The sequence below is a fragment of the Palaemon carinicauda genome, chromosome 2, assembly GCF_036898095.1.
Source record: "Palaemon carinicauda isolate YSFRI2023 chromosome 2, ASM3689809v2, whole genome shotgun sequence".
Taxonomy (NCBI): Eukaryota; Metazoa; Arthropoda; class Malacostraca; order Decapoda; family Palaemonidae; genus Palaemon; species Palaemon carinicauda.
In genome coordinates, this window is record NC_090726.1 from 95,912,980 (window position 1) to 95,928,605 (window position 15,626).

The window sequence follows — 15,626 nt, forward strand, 5'->3', positions numbered from 1 at the left end:
CATCAGATTTAGCTAATGAACTTGTCTGACAGCACTTCAACAGCAATTAAAGTCATCGACATAATTTTTGGGTTGTTATAACACAAAGGAAGAAGATCCAAGGCATGACAATATGTGAATGATAGATCCATTTCTAGCAAACATTAAAAATAACACTATACATTTAAGCGTGAATGAAAATGAAAGCATCATCGATCTATTATGCAACGATATTCTTAAAAATCTAAATTCTAGTCATCCTTATCAAGACCTTATTTTAGGCTCTCCATAAATTGTGAAGGCCTACACTGAGTGAAGGGCATGGATTTTTTTTTTTTTTTTTTTTTTTTTAAATTTCTAGCATATTTGTGTGAAAAAATATTTATATCTGTTACATCAATTAAGACTTACTACCGATCTCGAAATGACATAAAATCTTCAGTAATGTAATTGTAGCTTATTTCAAACAAGCATAAGTACCGGGGGGTACTCCCCAGGGTGGCGCCTGGGGGGGGGGGGGGAGGTTAGAGGGGACTAGTGATAGTCCCTGCTGGCTTATGGTCGCCCGAGGAGAATGATGTAGATCGTCTCAGTGGAGACCTAAAACCCGCAACTTTAACTTTTTTAAATATCACACCAAAAATGTGCAATACTTAGATAAACTTAACATTTTCATTTCTTTTTTGTAATATTTAAACTTGAACTTTATATGAAATACTTGCATTCAATATTAATGCAACAATGAATGAATGAATGATTTGAGGTTCTCTGGCATCCTGGCATCGAAGGTCATTGACGCCGATTAATACAACAAAAGTTCCCTGTTTGTTATTACCTTCGCGAACTTCCTTACGGCGAAGGTTATGTTTTGATAGGCGTACGTTTGTATGTCTGTGTTTGTGGTTGTGATTTGCATAATTCGAAAACTATTTGACCGAATCTCATGAAATTTTGTGGGATGATTGGTCATGATCCAAAGACAATTTACGTAGATTTGGAGTGATTGGGTTCAAAGGTCAAGGTGAAAGTCATGAAAAGGTAAAAAAAATGTCTTTTTGCTATATCGTGGTCGATTTTTATCCGATTTTCGTGAAACGAGTGCCATAATGTGCATCATTTAATTGCCTATCTTGTGATACACAGCATGATATAGTGGTGCCATTACCCGTGTTTGTGTATTTATTTGTTTGTATGTCTATCTGTGTGTTTGTGATTCGCATAACCCAAATACTATCAGACCGAATCTTATGAAATTTGGTGTGATGATGGGTCATAGTCCAAGGACAATGCGATTAGATTTTGGGAGTGATTGGGTCAAAGACAATGCAAATGTAACAAAAATGGAAAAAAAAAATCTTCTTTTTGCCATATCGTGGCCAATTTTTATCTGATTTGCATGAAACTATTGCCAAATGAGCATAATTCAATTGCCTATCTTGTGATGTTTTGAGATCAAATACCCACATCATTATCAAGTTATATAATTATATTTACCTTCTTTTTTAAAAATCCATGTTATTGGTCCGCCAAATTTAGAATTATGCATTTAGTGGTCCGTGAAGTTTGGAAAGTTGGCGACCGCTGCTCTAGATTATCAGGAATTAAGCTCGCATAGACATATTTTAAATTTATCCTTGGTTTTAAGGGTGCTAAAATACGTAATTCTTAAACAACTAATTGGTCACTTAGAAGAAATAGAAGCTTTGCCAGACAACTAGTAGGCTTAAAGAAAATTATACTCTGCGGAGACAGCTATCTTTTCTATTGTAAATGATATGCTGGAAGTGATGGATGAAAACAATTGCAGTATTTTAATGTTACTTGATCTACTTGGTGCTTTTGATACAGTTGTGCACGAACTACTACTAAATAATCTATAGTCCATCTGTCTTCAAGATAAAGCTTTTGAATACCTAAAAGACTACTTGTGACAGAAATTATTGAGGGCAAATTGGAAACTCTTATTCATCATGTGAACCTTTCAACAGAGGGGTAGCTCAGGGGAGTGTACTGGGACCCATCTCATTCTGTGTCTATACTATTGGTCTGTCAAAAATACTACAAAGGCATGGAGTGAAGTTCAAACTATTTGCAGATGATACACAATTTTACTTCTCCATAAATGATATAGATGACAATACTGAAACTCTAAACTGAATTCTTGCCAGTGTTAGATAATGAATGACAATCAGATAACTATAATCAAATTAAAATGAAGCTGAGTTTATGGTGGGTGGAAAGAAAAACAGTGTAAGGAACTTAGGTGATATTCAAATAAACATAAATAATAACTCTGTCCTGATAGCTAGTAAACTTAGTGATCTAGGGGCATCTCTTGATTGTAACTTGTCTTTCAATGTCAAAATAAATAATGCTGTAAAAGCTGTTATTTATCATCTTGGAAACATTTCTTTTATAAAGAAGTACTGGATGAACATTCTGTAAAGAAATTTGTGATAAACTGTGCTGTTACCAGGATTGACTACCGTAACTCCATCTACTACATTTGCCAAAGGTGCAACTTAAGAAATTACAAAATGTAATAAACCGAGGAGCAACTCTGATAAATGATGTCCCACCGAGAGAAAGGATCACTACTATACTAATTAATTTACACTGGCTGCCTATTAAAGCTAGTCTTGAGTTTAAAATATGTACAATAATGCATCAAGTTATCAGAACAGGATGTCCAAAATATCTAAGAGAATTGTTACACATTGTGCAGCCAATAAATTGTGTTGACACGAGAATAGTTACAGATGGTTACAAATTATTCGAACCTAGATATATGTGGCTGCGAGACTATAAAATAAGCTCCCACTAGACATTCAAAAGCCTGAAGAGATAAATGTTTTCAAGAGGAAACTTAAGACTTTCTTGTTCTCAAAGTGATTCGATAATGTGGATTTAATAATAAATAAGCAATATGCGGTGTGAAATATTGAATGCTTTGGAACGAACAGGATAACATGACTGTGGAGGTCCTGTAGAGAGTAGGGTTTCCCTACTGTATGGGACCAGAAAAAAAGCTTTTAAAGTAAGTAAGTAAAGTAAATCTGCCAACATCTGCCTGGTAGCTCCCAACGGATCTGTAATACCCACCGAGAGTTACAACAACCTCATATTATTATTTTTAAGCACCTAATATCACTAAATGTATCTCATTGCTGATGTAAAATTGCCAATCCTTATCGAGCATTTCCTATCAGATTACCACCTCCTGGTTGATGTTGTTCACAGATGGCTAGTCAAGGCTGAATTTTACTCATCAACACTTCTCCAAGCAGCTTTCAGACCTCGCTCTCCACATCAGCACACCAACGGATGTCTAGGTACGTTTCTTCACGTCCTACCCAGAAGTTCTCCATCCAGAACTTCATCAAACGCCCACGGTTACGGCCAAACACGGTATTTTTCACCATATCAAGAATACGGGGCCCCCAGTATTTGCCAGATTCATGCGTCTGGCATCGGACCATTTGACAGCTGCTAAATAAACATTCGCTGAAAAGGAAGAAATGGGCCTTTGCCAAAAGGCCTCAAGCCCATGGTTGTCACCCTTACACTTCATTCTAAAGAAAGATGGCTCTCTGCGTCAAGAAGGGACCACATGATGCACAGCTTCACTCGACAGTCCGATACCTAGTCCACCCATCAACGCTGACATCTCTCTGCCATGGCTGATTACAATTGCACCCTTCAACATGTCCCTGGGGAAATGAATCCTATTGTGGATGCTTTGTTAAGAAAAATATTGGCTGCCATGCACCTGGGATTGGATTACAACGCCTCGGCAGAAGTCCAACGAAAAGATCCAAAGTACCAAGCATGTAGGACATTCTGCACATTCCTCTGTTGGGAAGACATCCCTCTTGATGACTCCAACACTACCCTCCTCTGTGATGTCAGTACTGGTAGACCTAGACCGTGGCTACCTGCTCCTATGCGCCAACAGATGTTTTGATTCCACTCATGTCCTTTCACATCCCTGCCAATGATTTAAGCCTTCTGGATGCAATGCAAATGTAGAGGCTGTGCAGTAAGTGTATGCGGTGTTGTCGCTACTGATTTTAGCCTAAGAGAAGCGTGAGAATCTACTGCACAGCTACTGAAGACAAAATTCATTTGGCATGGCATTACTAAGGATTGGGTCTGTGCCTGTACTTCATGCCAAACTTCAAAAGTACATTGACACTGATTCAGGAGTGGGTACTTTTCGTCAACCTCACCGTTGTTTTGCCCACATTCTTGTCAATGTAGTAGGTCCCCTACCTGCATCATAAGGACATCGTTACCTGTTAATCGTCATCAACCCCTCCATTCATTGGCCTGAAGCCATTCCCATGGAAACAGCAACGTCTGCCTCATGTAGCCTACATATGCCTTACCCTCAGGATGGATAGCGAGATTTGGTATCCCTGAGCATATTACTTCTGACAGAGGTACCACTTTCACCTCTCATTTGTGGACATCATTATTGAATCTCCTTGGAATCACCTTACATCAGACAACTGCCTACAACCTTGCTGCCAAAGGAAAGGTTGAACGTTTTCATCGCACCCCAAAGCATCTTTGATGTCCCGCTGCAAGGACTCCAACTGGCTTACTCAGCTTCCATTAGTCCTCCTGGGACTAAGAACCACTCCTAAGAACACCCTGGATGTCTCATCAGCTGAAATGGTGTATGGCAACCCGTTGGTCATCCCTGCCAAACATTTTCCGTCAACCGGCCCCTCCGACAATCTATAGTGCCTACGTCATGTTGTGGGGAAATTTGTGGTGGGTATGTCTTCTGGGTTTATGGGCACCTGATAATACCACAGGAGGTCGAGCGCAGAGAAAGCTTTTGCTTTGAGCAAGTAGGAGGTCATGTCGGCGATGTTCTGTTAGCATGTTCAGGCGCCCGTGATCCCCACATAGACGCTGAGAGCCATATCTTTCTTCAGACTCATTTTTCCTTTGCCTACACATGCACCGAATAGTCTGACATATTCTTTCCACACTCTCCTCTGTCATCATACATCTGATAACACCAAGATTACCACACAATTCTTCTTTGCTCAAGGGGGTTAGCTACTGCATTGTAGTTGTTCAGTGGCTTTATTCCTCTTGATATGTATAGAAGAGATTCTTTAGCTATGGTAACTTGCTCCTCTATGAGACTCACACCCTAAAATCAAACTATTATTGTGGAGAATTTTTTTATGTTCTGAGTGGGAATTTAGTCCGGGAAAGTCTCCTTATGACAGTTACATAAAGTTCAACAGGGGAGGATAATGAGCACTTACTCTCGGGGCTAATACTTTACTGTCACAATTTACTAACCATCACTCTCAAATACAAAAGGGGAAATTTTACTGTCCAGAGGCCGGAGAACTCCACACGTAGAATTAGAAATGATTTATGGCCTACTCTAGCTTTGTCAGGTCTAAAGTCATCTCACTCTCAGGCTCTGTTCCAACTCCGTCCCAGCTACCCTAGCGAGATGCTGGACAGGTATTTTACGTTAATGTAATTAGACAAAATCCAAAATGGGAGCAGTGATGTAATGTAGTTTAAAAGTTTAAAGATAAGGATCTTTACCTTCGAAGCAAATATATTAATGCAAAGTTCCTCGCTGTTACCACCTACAGACTTACTTAGGTTTACTCTTCAAATGTTCCCAGTTTAAACATTAAATAAATGAGGGAGCAAAAATACTAAGGAGGTTTAATTAACCTAATATTGATTTATTCACAAATTTACATTAAAAGAAAACGGACATCTTAACAGCACAAAAAATGGTATCAAAAGAAATGCAATTCAAATAATGAAAAATGGTTCAGACACGTGGTCTACAATAATTAATAATCAAAATGGGGTCGGGCACGTGGCCCATGTGACCCAGAGACTGTGCTAGTCTCCAAGCAAGAAATAATAACGGAAAAATATTTACACACAATCCCACCGCACACTGTCCGAATAGTGTAAAAGCCAGTTATTCTAAGCAAGTTAAAATTAGTCTAAGCTAAGAAGAAATGGGGGGAAACTAAATGGCCATTGTTGTAGTACCTGCACTCCTTTGAGATTAGTCCTATGCCCATGATAGCTGTTGACCTGGTCGTCGCACTAATTGGCACCTTGCACTCTTGCCTGGCTCACCCCAAAAATTCTCACTTTGGCTGCAACTATGGTACACCAGGGTCCTCTTCTTCTCAATCTCTCCGACCGGCAGCAATCTTTTGCGAGTCGAGTTTTGGGAGAGAGGGGTGGGGGTGAGCCAGAGGTGCACGGGTTCACTGACCAGGCAGGTCAGTCGTCCAGGCCGGCTTCTGATCGAATGGGCCGACACTCAGGTCGAGGAGATCACCTGGCTTCACCTTTCCAGACAGGTGAGGAGCTTGATGCGTATGGTACTTCATTGGGGGTGCCATATCGGGACTTCAGGACAGGGCAATGTATTGTTGCAAGGAGTGCAGAGGAGGCAGGATTTTGTACTAAATACTTTAGAGAAATCTTGCTGCTCTAAGGGAGTTTATGTATACAACAATCCTACCTATTCTGGCTTGCTAAAAATTAATAGTTTAAATGATTAATTAGCAATGGACTGGTGCGATGGGCATACATCTTAAAATTAACAAACCTTAATTGATATTGAGAAATATAAGATGCATTAATTCAGCAGTATTGAAATTTATATCAAAATTCAGTTTAGGAATTTAATCTCGACCCATGTAGTTAAGGAAAGAACCAACATACGGCGGGGTTACTACTAAGGTCCTCTGGTGTGCGTATCTACGCTGTGGCGTCACGAGCATGGCGTGCGCCGCTGTCAACAAGCTTTAGTTTAGAATAGTCTTCCCTATGTTCCGTAAAGAAAATTGAATATAAGAGAGGACGTTTAAGGGGTAGCTACAGTATTAGTAGAAGAGAGTTAAAAATAAGATTGGAAGAAGAAGAGTGAAGAAAATTCTTCACAATTATTCTCTAGTCTTAGGTAGTGCCATAGCCTCTATACAATATGGGCTCCCACTGTCTTGGGGTATAATTAATTCTCTTGCTCGAAGGTACACTTCGGCACACTATGCTATCTTATTTCTCTTTATGTTTTTAAATTTTTTATAGTTTATACATAAAATATCTATTTCAATATTCTTAGTGTTTAAAAACACTAAGAATATTGAAATAGATATCTTATTCTAATTGTTCATTGGATCTCCTGTAGTTTGTTTATTTCCTTTCCTCACTGGGCTAATTTTCCCTGTTGGAGCCCTTGGGCTTATATCCGTAGTATCCTGGTTTTCCTACTAGGGTTGTAGCTTAGCTTTTAATTATGATGATATATATCCCCTGATTAATTCTTTGTTACATGTTATAGGGAGACATTCTCACTCAGATAAAATAAAAACTTTCTCCACAGTGTCATTCTGGTAATAGTTACGTGTAATTTTAGCTATAAAAATGAATAAACATCATGAGAAAGAATACATAACATTATAACCACACAAAAATAGTGTTAGGGTGTTATTGTGATGAGAAATTCCACACATTCGAGCTAGAAAACACATTTTTATTAATCTTTAATAATTTAAAACCTTTCTTTTCTTCTCGGTAATTTTACCAGAAGCCTGTGCGATACCTAATCACCAACTTACTGTAGATTAACTTAGTGTGGTAGAAGCAGCCATCATCCTTATTGTAATCTCCAATAATCCAGTCTTATTGAGATTATCATCTTCAACCATGATACTACTGTATATACTCTTTTGTTGACATACTGGAGTAAATTCACTGTTGATTTTTATTGGCACCATTCACTTTAATTTCAAACAAATCTATTGCATCTGTCAATGAACAGGTCTCATCAATACATAAGACATAAATGCATTTCTTATGTTTAATGATGTTTTCATCATTGGTGACATTAGCGTATTTCTTGTGAAACCAATCAACACCCGGTCCTTATCTCTTCCTTTATCGAATTTAGAAGTGGGAAATAGAACACCCACTTTCTGTCATTCGTAATACAGATTCGCATAATTTCAAATCTTATTTAAGTTAGGCGTTATAACAATGATTCTCTTGCACAATGTAACCAGTTCCAACTTTCAAACATAGGTTTTGTTTTGTTGAGCAAGCATGGTGTCATATAAACCTACAAGCTAAAAATATTAGTTTTTTTTTTTTTATAATTACATAATTTTAGTAATATTAGCTTATCTGTTACTTGGGAAATGCATTATCAAAGTGAATTAAAAACCCTGTATACGCTCGTGGAACTGCATCTGTCAGTGACAAAACGTAAATAAACACACGAAGATATAAGGCCAAAGGGATAGGGCCCAGGCCAGGGGGAAAAAATCCTTCAGTACACAGTCAGTAGTAGAATAGTTCCGTGTTGGTTCGTCAGGCCGTCACGGTCATCCCGAAGGTGGTTGGTTGTTGACGATGTTGCACTGATACTAAATGTCACTGTAACTTATACAATTACTAAAATATAAATAAAAAAGGGACCCGTTGAATGTAAAGACCAGCTATGACTAGCGAGGAAAGGTTTAATGCGGCCGTTAACATCATCAAGTGCTTACCTAAGGATGGTAAGGTTAAGAGTTTTTTTTTCCCTTCAAACAGTGTGAACTAAGCTGCTTTAAAAGAAGCTAAACTAGCCTCGAAATGTTAAAGTATCCCGATTGAAATTCATTTGTCTTAAGCCTAGCAGAAACCACTCAACCTAGGTCATGCCTACTGTTGGTGTAGACTCCTTGATGTTAATGATTGGTCAAATAAATGTCTCCAAACGATAATGTAAGCAAATTTATAGTAAGATCAAGGCTAGACTTAACAATCAAGATTTATCTTCATAATAAGGTTAATATTAACAATAAATGTCCGCTTATATGATACATGTATTCACATCCTCTCGATGCTCTTCTAGTTAATCATTCTCTTATATGTAAATTTTGTCATTCATAAACATTCCATTTTACTTTTGGGAGTACAATTTTTTTATGGTGTGAATTGTAGGATATACATACTTTTCAAGTTTTATGGTAGAGTTAAACTAGGAAACAGGGGCCTTGCCAGTTCCTCGTGTTGATTAAGAATGGACCTGAACTTTCCCCCTTAACCTAACCTACAAGCCATGTCCTTGCCTACATACCTAATGAGGGGGAAGGGGCTTGACGCCCCTCTGTGACCCCCCTTACACTGCTATATTTTAAGTTAGCCATAATGATGCATACAGGTGGCCGCTATCATACATACACCCCAGGAAATATATCTGAAAACACCAGTTTCATGAGTGAAGCCTTTTGGAAAGCAAATACAGATTTGAGACTTAGTCTTAGGGTAAGTTAAGGATATGAGAGGTTCTAAGATAAGTAGGTAAGGATACGGCTTCTAGGTTAGGTTAGGTGGGGAACCTTAGTTAGCTGCCCTGGTGTTTGTTTTCCTTTTAAAATATGGTTTTTCAGTCATAACTTCCAGAATTTTAAAATATCAATAATTTGAAAACTATGGATTTCCCATATGTAATACCATCAAAATCATTTAAAGTACAGTATGCAGCAAATCTGGTGATACTTTTTTATTTTTGCTTCGGACAAGCATTGTTCTTAAGTTGCCACTTAGTATTCAATCTTATATTTCACTTTGTAAACATGTGTATGTATGAGACAATGTTGGTCACTCGTTAAGTATGATTTTATCATTGAATAATGTTAGATCGCGTAAGAAACAGTCAAAACACCTTCTAGAAGAAGAGTGCCGAGACCGCGATAGTCTTTGGTCTCGTGAGCGTGAAGCTCATGAGCAAGGCGCTCATGATTACGAACAGAACATTTACGATTGCAAATGGAACATTCATGATCAAGGCCTAAGTGTTCCTCTTCACGAGGAAAAAGTAGACGCATGCATTCAACAACCTTGCGACATTCTACAGGTTGTACATCTCCTCAACGACCTCCGACTGAACCTGATCTTTCAAAGCTACCCAAGCATCCTTTGCTGCCTGGGGTGCTTTAGCTAAGCGCTCGCCTGTGCGACATTCTTAGATGCGTTACACTGCGGTGTCATTTTCTCCAACGTTCCCCGGTTCAGAGGCCCTCGTCTCCTGCGCTATCGAGCGTGAGTGGTCCTCCAGTGCAACAGGAGCCCGTAGTGCCTCTCCCCTCTCAATCAGCACTTATTGCTTGTGAAACGAGCACTTCTTCTCATGAATCGCGTCCGTTAATGGTTGAATCCCGTGATTTCACACGTGAGTCTAAGGCATCCGCGAGCGATTCACAAGTAGGGGTACTGGAATCGCGAGCATGTGTGGTCCCAACACCTGTAGAGGTAGGCCAATTTCTGTCCTTGAAGTGTTTAAGGAACAAAGCCTTCCTTCCTGGAGGAGCGCTTTCCTCCTTGGAAAGAGTAGAAAGTCTCTAAAACAGTACCTAAGAACGCTAAGGCAAGGGAGGCTCATAGGATAGATGGATAGGAGGTCACCTGGGGTATGTCCCTCTCGTGACCCCCTTGACTACTTGGACCAACCTTCCAGGCTCCTACGGATAAGAGCTTGGAGGTAGACGATAATCCGGACATGGACGATGAATATCTCTCAAGGGCAGCAAGTCAAACCTCCATTCTGAACAGGAGCGTAGGGAGTCAGAGCAGGCCTTCTGGCAGGTCCTATCTTGCATGAGAGCCATAAATAAGCTGTCAGATCCTGGTACTACTTCTCAGGAAGGTAAAGAGATGGTTTTGGATGAAGTCTTCTGAACTCAAAGCCCCCCTTAAGACCAGCGCAGCTCTACCGTATTCAAAGGGGTTGACAGCAGCCAGAAGGAAAGCTATCTCCTAGATAGCAGGAACTTCTAGTTCCCTGAGAGCAGATTTCTCTTCTAGGTCTCTTCCACTTCCTTTCATTTTGCAAAGGAAGTATTATGGAATTGAGAATGAAGTACACTCGACCTTGACTCTCTACCCCTCAGTAGAATCTCTCACTTGGGATCTTCCGACTCAAACTCTCTTTGTTCCGTAATCGAAATACAAACCACGCTATTTAAATAGGGGGTATTACTTTCGGCGTAGCTGAATGACGAGCCATTAGATTTTTAACGAGGGTTAACTACCCCCTCGCTTGTTAGCGGGGGGTAGGGGAGGGGTAGCTAGCTACCCCTCCCCCCTCACACACCGGTGAACTGATTCACTTCGCTTTTGGCTCGGGTGATGGTCAGACGTGTCTGCTCTCACCCTCCCATTGACAGCCTTAATCTTTTTTTGTTCCGTAACCGAAATACAAACCACGCTATTTACATAGGGTTTACTTTTGCCGTAGCTGAAATGACGAGCCATTAGAATTTTAACAAGGGTGTATTACTCCCGCGCTAGTTAGCAAGGGGGTAAGGGAGTGGTAGCTAGCTACCCCTCCCCCCCTCATTAACCGGTGAACTGCTTCACTTCACTTTTAGCTCGAACTATGAACAGACGTCTCTGTCCCGTCCTCGCATGGCAGCCATTAATGTTTTGTCTTACTTACTTACCTTTCTTATACTTAATATATATGTAAACATTCTTATGTTTATGTATATAGGCTATTTGAGTATAGAAATACAGTGAACCCTCGCTACTTCGCGGTTCGACCATCGCGGATTCACCACTTCGCGGATTTTTTCCATAACCCATATATATACAGTAACATATATATATATATATATATATATATATATATATATATATATATATATGTATATATATATATATATATATATATATATATATATATATATATATATATATATATATATATATGTATGCATGTATTTATGTATATATGTATGTATGTATATATGTAGGTATGTATATACAGTGAACCCTCGCTACTTCGCGGTTCGACAATCGCGGATTCACCACTTCGCGGGGTTTTCCCATAACCCATATATATATACATATCGCGGATTTTCCGGAAAATTCGAAAATACCGCGAAATCTGAAGACAACCAAATACGATATTTTGTTACCTGTAATTCCATTAATACTGTAATTAGTAATATCTGCTCTTACTGATTGTTCATTGCATTACATATGATATATAATTCAGCACAGAAAGAAATAAAACACGAAAAGAGAATGTGATCATACGATAATTCAGTACGTAGTAAAATTAAATCGAACATGAAACGCAAATCAGATGCAGTCATACCATATTAGAATGGTGTGTACTGTAATGGATGTGCTTCTTTTCCATGAATCTTTTGTATGTATACGTACGTAGTACAGTACTGCATCCAATAATATTCTTTGTTGCAAAAATCACATTTCGAATACTGTAAGCGTACGAGAGAGAGAGAGAGAGAGAGAGAGAGAGAGAGAGGCGTAAAATAGCGTACGTAAATTTTTATTATTATTGTTATTATTATTATTATTGTTGTTGTTGTTAATAAAATTATTATTGTTATTATTATTAATCATTATTATTATTATTATTACTGTACAGTATTATTATCATTATTTATTATTATTACGGTATTGTACTTAATCTACGTACGTTCAGTATGCGCGGGGCATCTTCTATGAGTAACCAACGCACCATGTACTGTAAGACGGGTTGTGATTGGTTCAAGCGCTGATAGATGACGAATCAAAACTCAAGTTTTGTTATCTAGCCTGTGATTGGTGTTTTGCCCGCATCTTCTACCCGCAGCATCAAAGTTCTCGCGGGGCTGGATCGTTCACTTTCTCTTTCCGCGTATTGCTGAGTAGACGTTCTTAAGTTTGTGAAGTTTAATCTGTGCTGTGTGCGACTGTTTTAAGTTGAACTTTTTGTTGAACTTTCTGTTAAATCCTACTGTACAATGCCTCCCAAGCGTTCTGCTTCTAGTAAGGCTGGTAGTGAGCCTAAACGCCACCGAAGGATGATGACGATAGCTGAGAAGGTTACGCTTCTCGACATGTTAAAAGATGGTAGAAGTTACGCGGCCGCCGGCCGCCATTTTGGCATCAACGAATCCACCGTTCGCTATATCAAAAAGGACGAGGCGAACATTAGAAAGACTGCTGCAATCACCTTTAGCAGATCCGCGAAGCGAGTCGTTACAACGCGTAATAAAACGATCGTACGCATGGAAGGTGCTTTAGCTGTGTGGATTGCCGACTGCCGGAAGAAGAACATAGCGTTGGATACGAACACCATCCAAACAAAGGCTTTGAGCTTATATGAGAATTTTGCTGCAAAGGAACCTAAAGACGACGACGGCAACCATGCTGAAGATGATGATGATGCAGATGATCCTCAACCAGGGACATCCACTGATTCCCAGCCTCAGAAACGTTTTTCCGCAAGCAAAGGATGGTTCGCGAAGTTTCAGAAACGCTTCGCCCTGAAAAGCGTTTCCCTGCATGGGGAGTCTGCTTCCGCTGACACTGCCGCTGCTGAAACTTACGTGAACCAGACTTTCAAGAACATTATCGCTGAAGGTGGATACAAGCCGGAACAAGTGTTTAATATGGATGAAACCGGCTTGTTTTGGAAGAGAATGCCGTCGCGAACTTTCCTGTTCAAAGAGGAAGCCAAAGCCTCTGGCTTTAAGGCATTCAAGGATCGCGTTACCCTCGTGATGTGTGGCAATGCTGCTGGATTTTTGTTAAAGCCGGGGCTTATTTATAAGTCGAAAAATCCTCGCGCTTTGAAAAATAAAAATAAGAATCTCCTTCCCGTGTACTGGATGCATAATCAAAAAGCATGGATTACGAAGATGCTGACCTCCAACTGGTTCCACCAGTGTTTCATCCCGCAAGTCCATGAATATCTCTTAGAGAAGGGCTTGCCATTCAAGATCCTTCTCCTTATGGATAACGCTGGTGGACACGCAACTGACCTGTCGCGTGAGGGCGTTCAGGTTGAGTTCCTGCCATCCAACACCACGTCATTAATTCAACCGATGGACCAGGGGGTTATCATGGCGTTCAAGGCCCTCTACACGAAGAATACCTTGGCGGACCTCGTTGCGTGTGTGGATGCTGCCCAAGATGACGAGGATGAAGATTTCAACTTGAAGGCGTACTGGCGGCAGTACACCATAGCCACGTGCCTGCAGAATATTCAAAAGGCACTTCAAGAGATGAAACCTGCAACCGTGAATGCGAGCTGGAAGAAGCTGTGGCCCGATATTGTTTACGACGACAAGGGATTTACTCCGTCGGAAATCCAACACTCTGCAATACGGAAATCTGTGCAGTTGGCTGCCATAATTGGAGGTGACGGGTTTGGCGACATGACGACTGAAGACGTCGACGAGTTGTTGGACTGCCATTCCCAGCCCCTAACTGACGCAGACCTCGAAGACCTGACGAAATCGGCAAGTGAGGAAGAGAGTGAGGTTACCCAGGAAGAGACCCAAGAAAATGTCGAAGAAACGGGCTTAACATTAGAACGGCTTGCCAAGTTCTGCAACCATATGAAGGAGGCGAAAGAAATGTTACAAGAGTGGGACGAGGATATGGTTCGCTCGATGCAATTCTCAAATAAGGTCGATGACATCATGACTCCCTACAGGATGCTCTTGGATCGAAAAAAGAAGCAGCGGCAACAACTTCCGATCACAATGTTCTTCCAGCCTCGCAAAAAAGAGCCAGTTCCCCCTGCTAGTACGCCTTCGGAAGAAATTGAAGAAGTTTCCCAGGAAGAAGTTGAAGAGGTGTCCCAGGAAAAGACACCTCCGTCTGAAGAGACGTAAAATACTATCATTGACTGCACAGTAGAACACATCATCAGCTTCATCATCATCATTTCTACTGTGCAGCAAATTCATCGCCATCGTCATTCAAGTTTTTCTTGAACTTCTTTCGTGGTGAGTACAGTAACAATCTTTATTTTTTACTTTAACCTGTTTTATAGTTTAGTAATGTACGTACGTATGCATTAAGTTAAAGGGAAGGTTTTAAAAGTCTACATGTTGTACTGTAACCTATCATATTTTTTTTGTTTAAAATTTACATTCGTACGTAAAACAATCTCTCTCTCTCTCTCTCTCTCTCTCTCTCTCTCTCTCTCTCTCTCAAATTGTTTTTCTGTTTTGCTACGTACAAGTACTGTATAATTTATATTTGTAAGGTAACATATTTTGTAAATGCTTTTACTGTAAATACTGTATGTACTGTATCATTATTTATCACTATCATCATGCGCGTTAAATGCCTTGTTTGTTCTGAGCGTGGTTGTTTACTGAGCGTACACGCCGTCGATTCAGGCGGCGTCATAAAGAAAAAGATTTCATTTGGAAGTCCTAAGAAAAATACGTAAACTAAAACATTGGTAATAAAAAAATCAACATACAGTACTGTATAATCAATATAATCGATGCAAAAACTAACCTATACATATATGTGTACACTAAATGAGTTTGTTTCTTCATTATGATCAGAGATGAACGTAAACAAAACATTGGTTGCCATTTTTTATCGTGCTTTTTTGGTATTTAGGAAACACATGATATAAAATCGCCTTTAATATTTGTGCCTGTTTTAGTTTAGGGTGCTGTAGTACATGCATTAAGTGTTCTGTACATTAAAGGGTGGTTTGTTAACAGTACTACGTACAAGGGAAGGTTTTAAAAGTCCGAATATACATGTTAAATAAATAGGTAAATATGCTGTTACTACTTCGCGGATTTTCACCTATCGCGCCC

At 39.8% G+C, this 15,626-nt stretch overlaps 1 protein-coding gene across 1 annotated transcript in view; it reads left to right on the plus strand.

Annotated features, from left to right (window-relative positions):
- The first annotated feature begins 8,272 nt into the window (after positions 1 to 8,272).
- The window catches only part of LOC137626005 (acyl-CoA-binding domain-containing protein 5-like), a 366,138-nt gene continuing 358,784 nt past the window's right edge, over positions 8,273 to 15,626 (plus strand). The window contains exon 1 of the mRNA XM_068357096.1: positions 8,273 to 8,555. Within this exon, the coding sequence (XP_068213197.1) occupies positions 8,495 to 8,555 (61 nt within the window). The 5' untranslated portion in view covers positions 8,273 to 8,494. The remainder of the gene's footprint in view (positions 8,556 to 15,626) is intronic.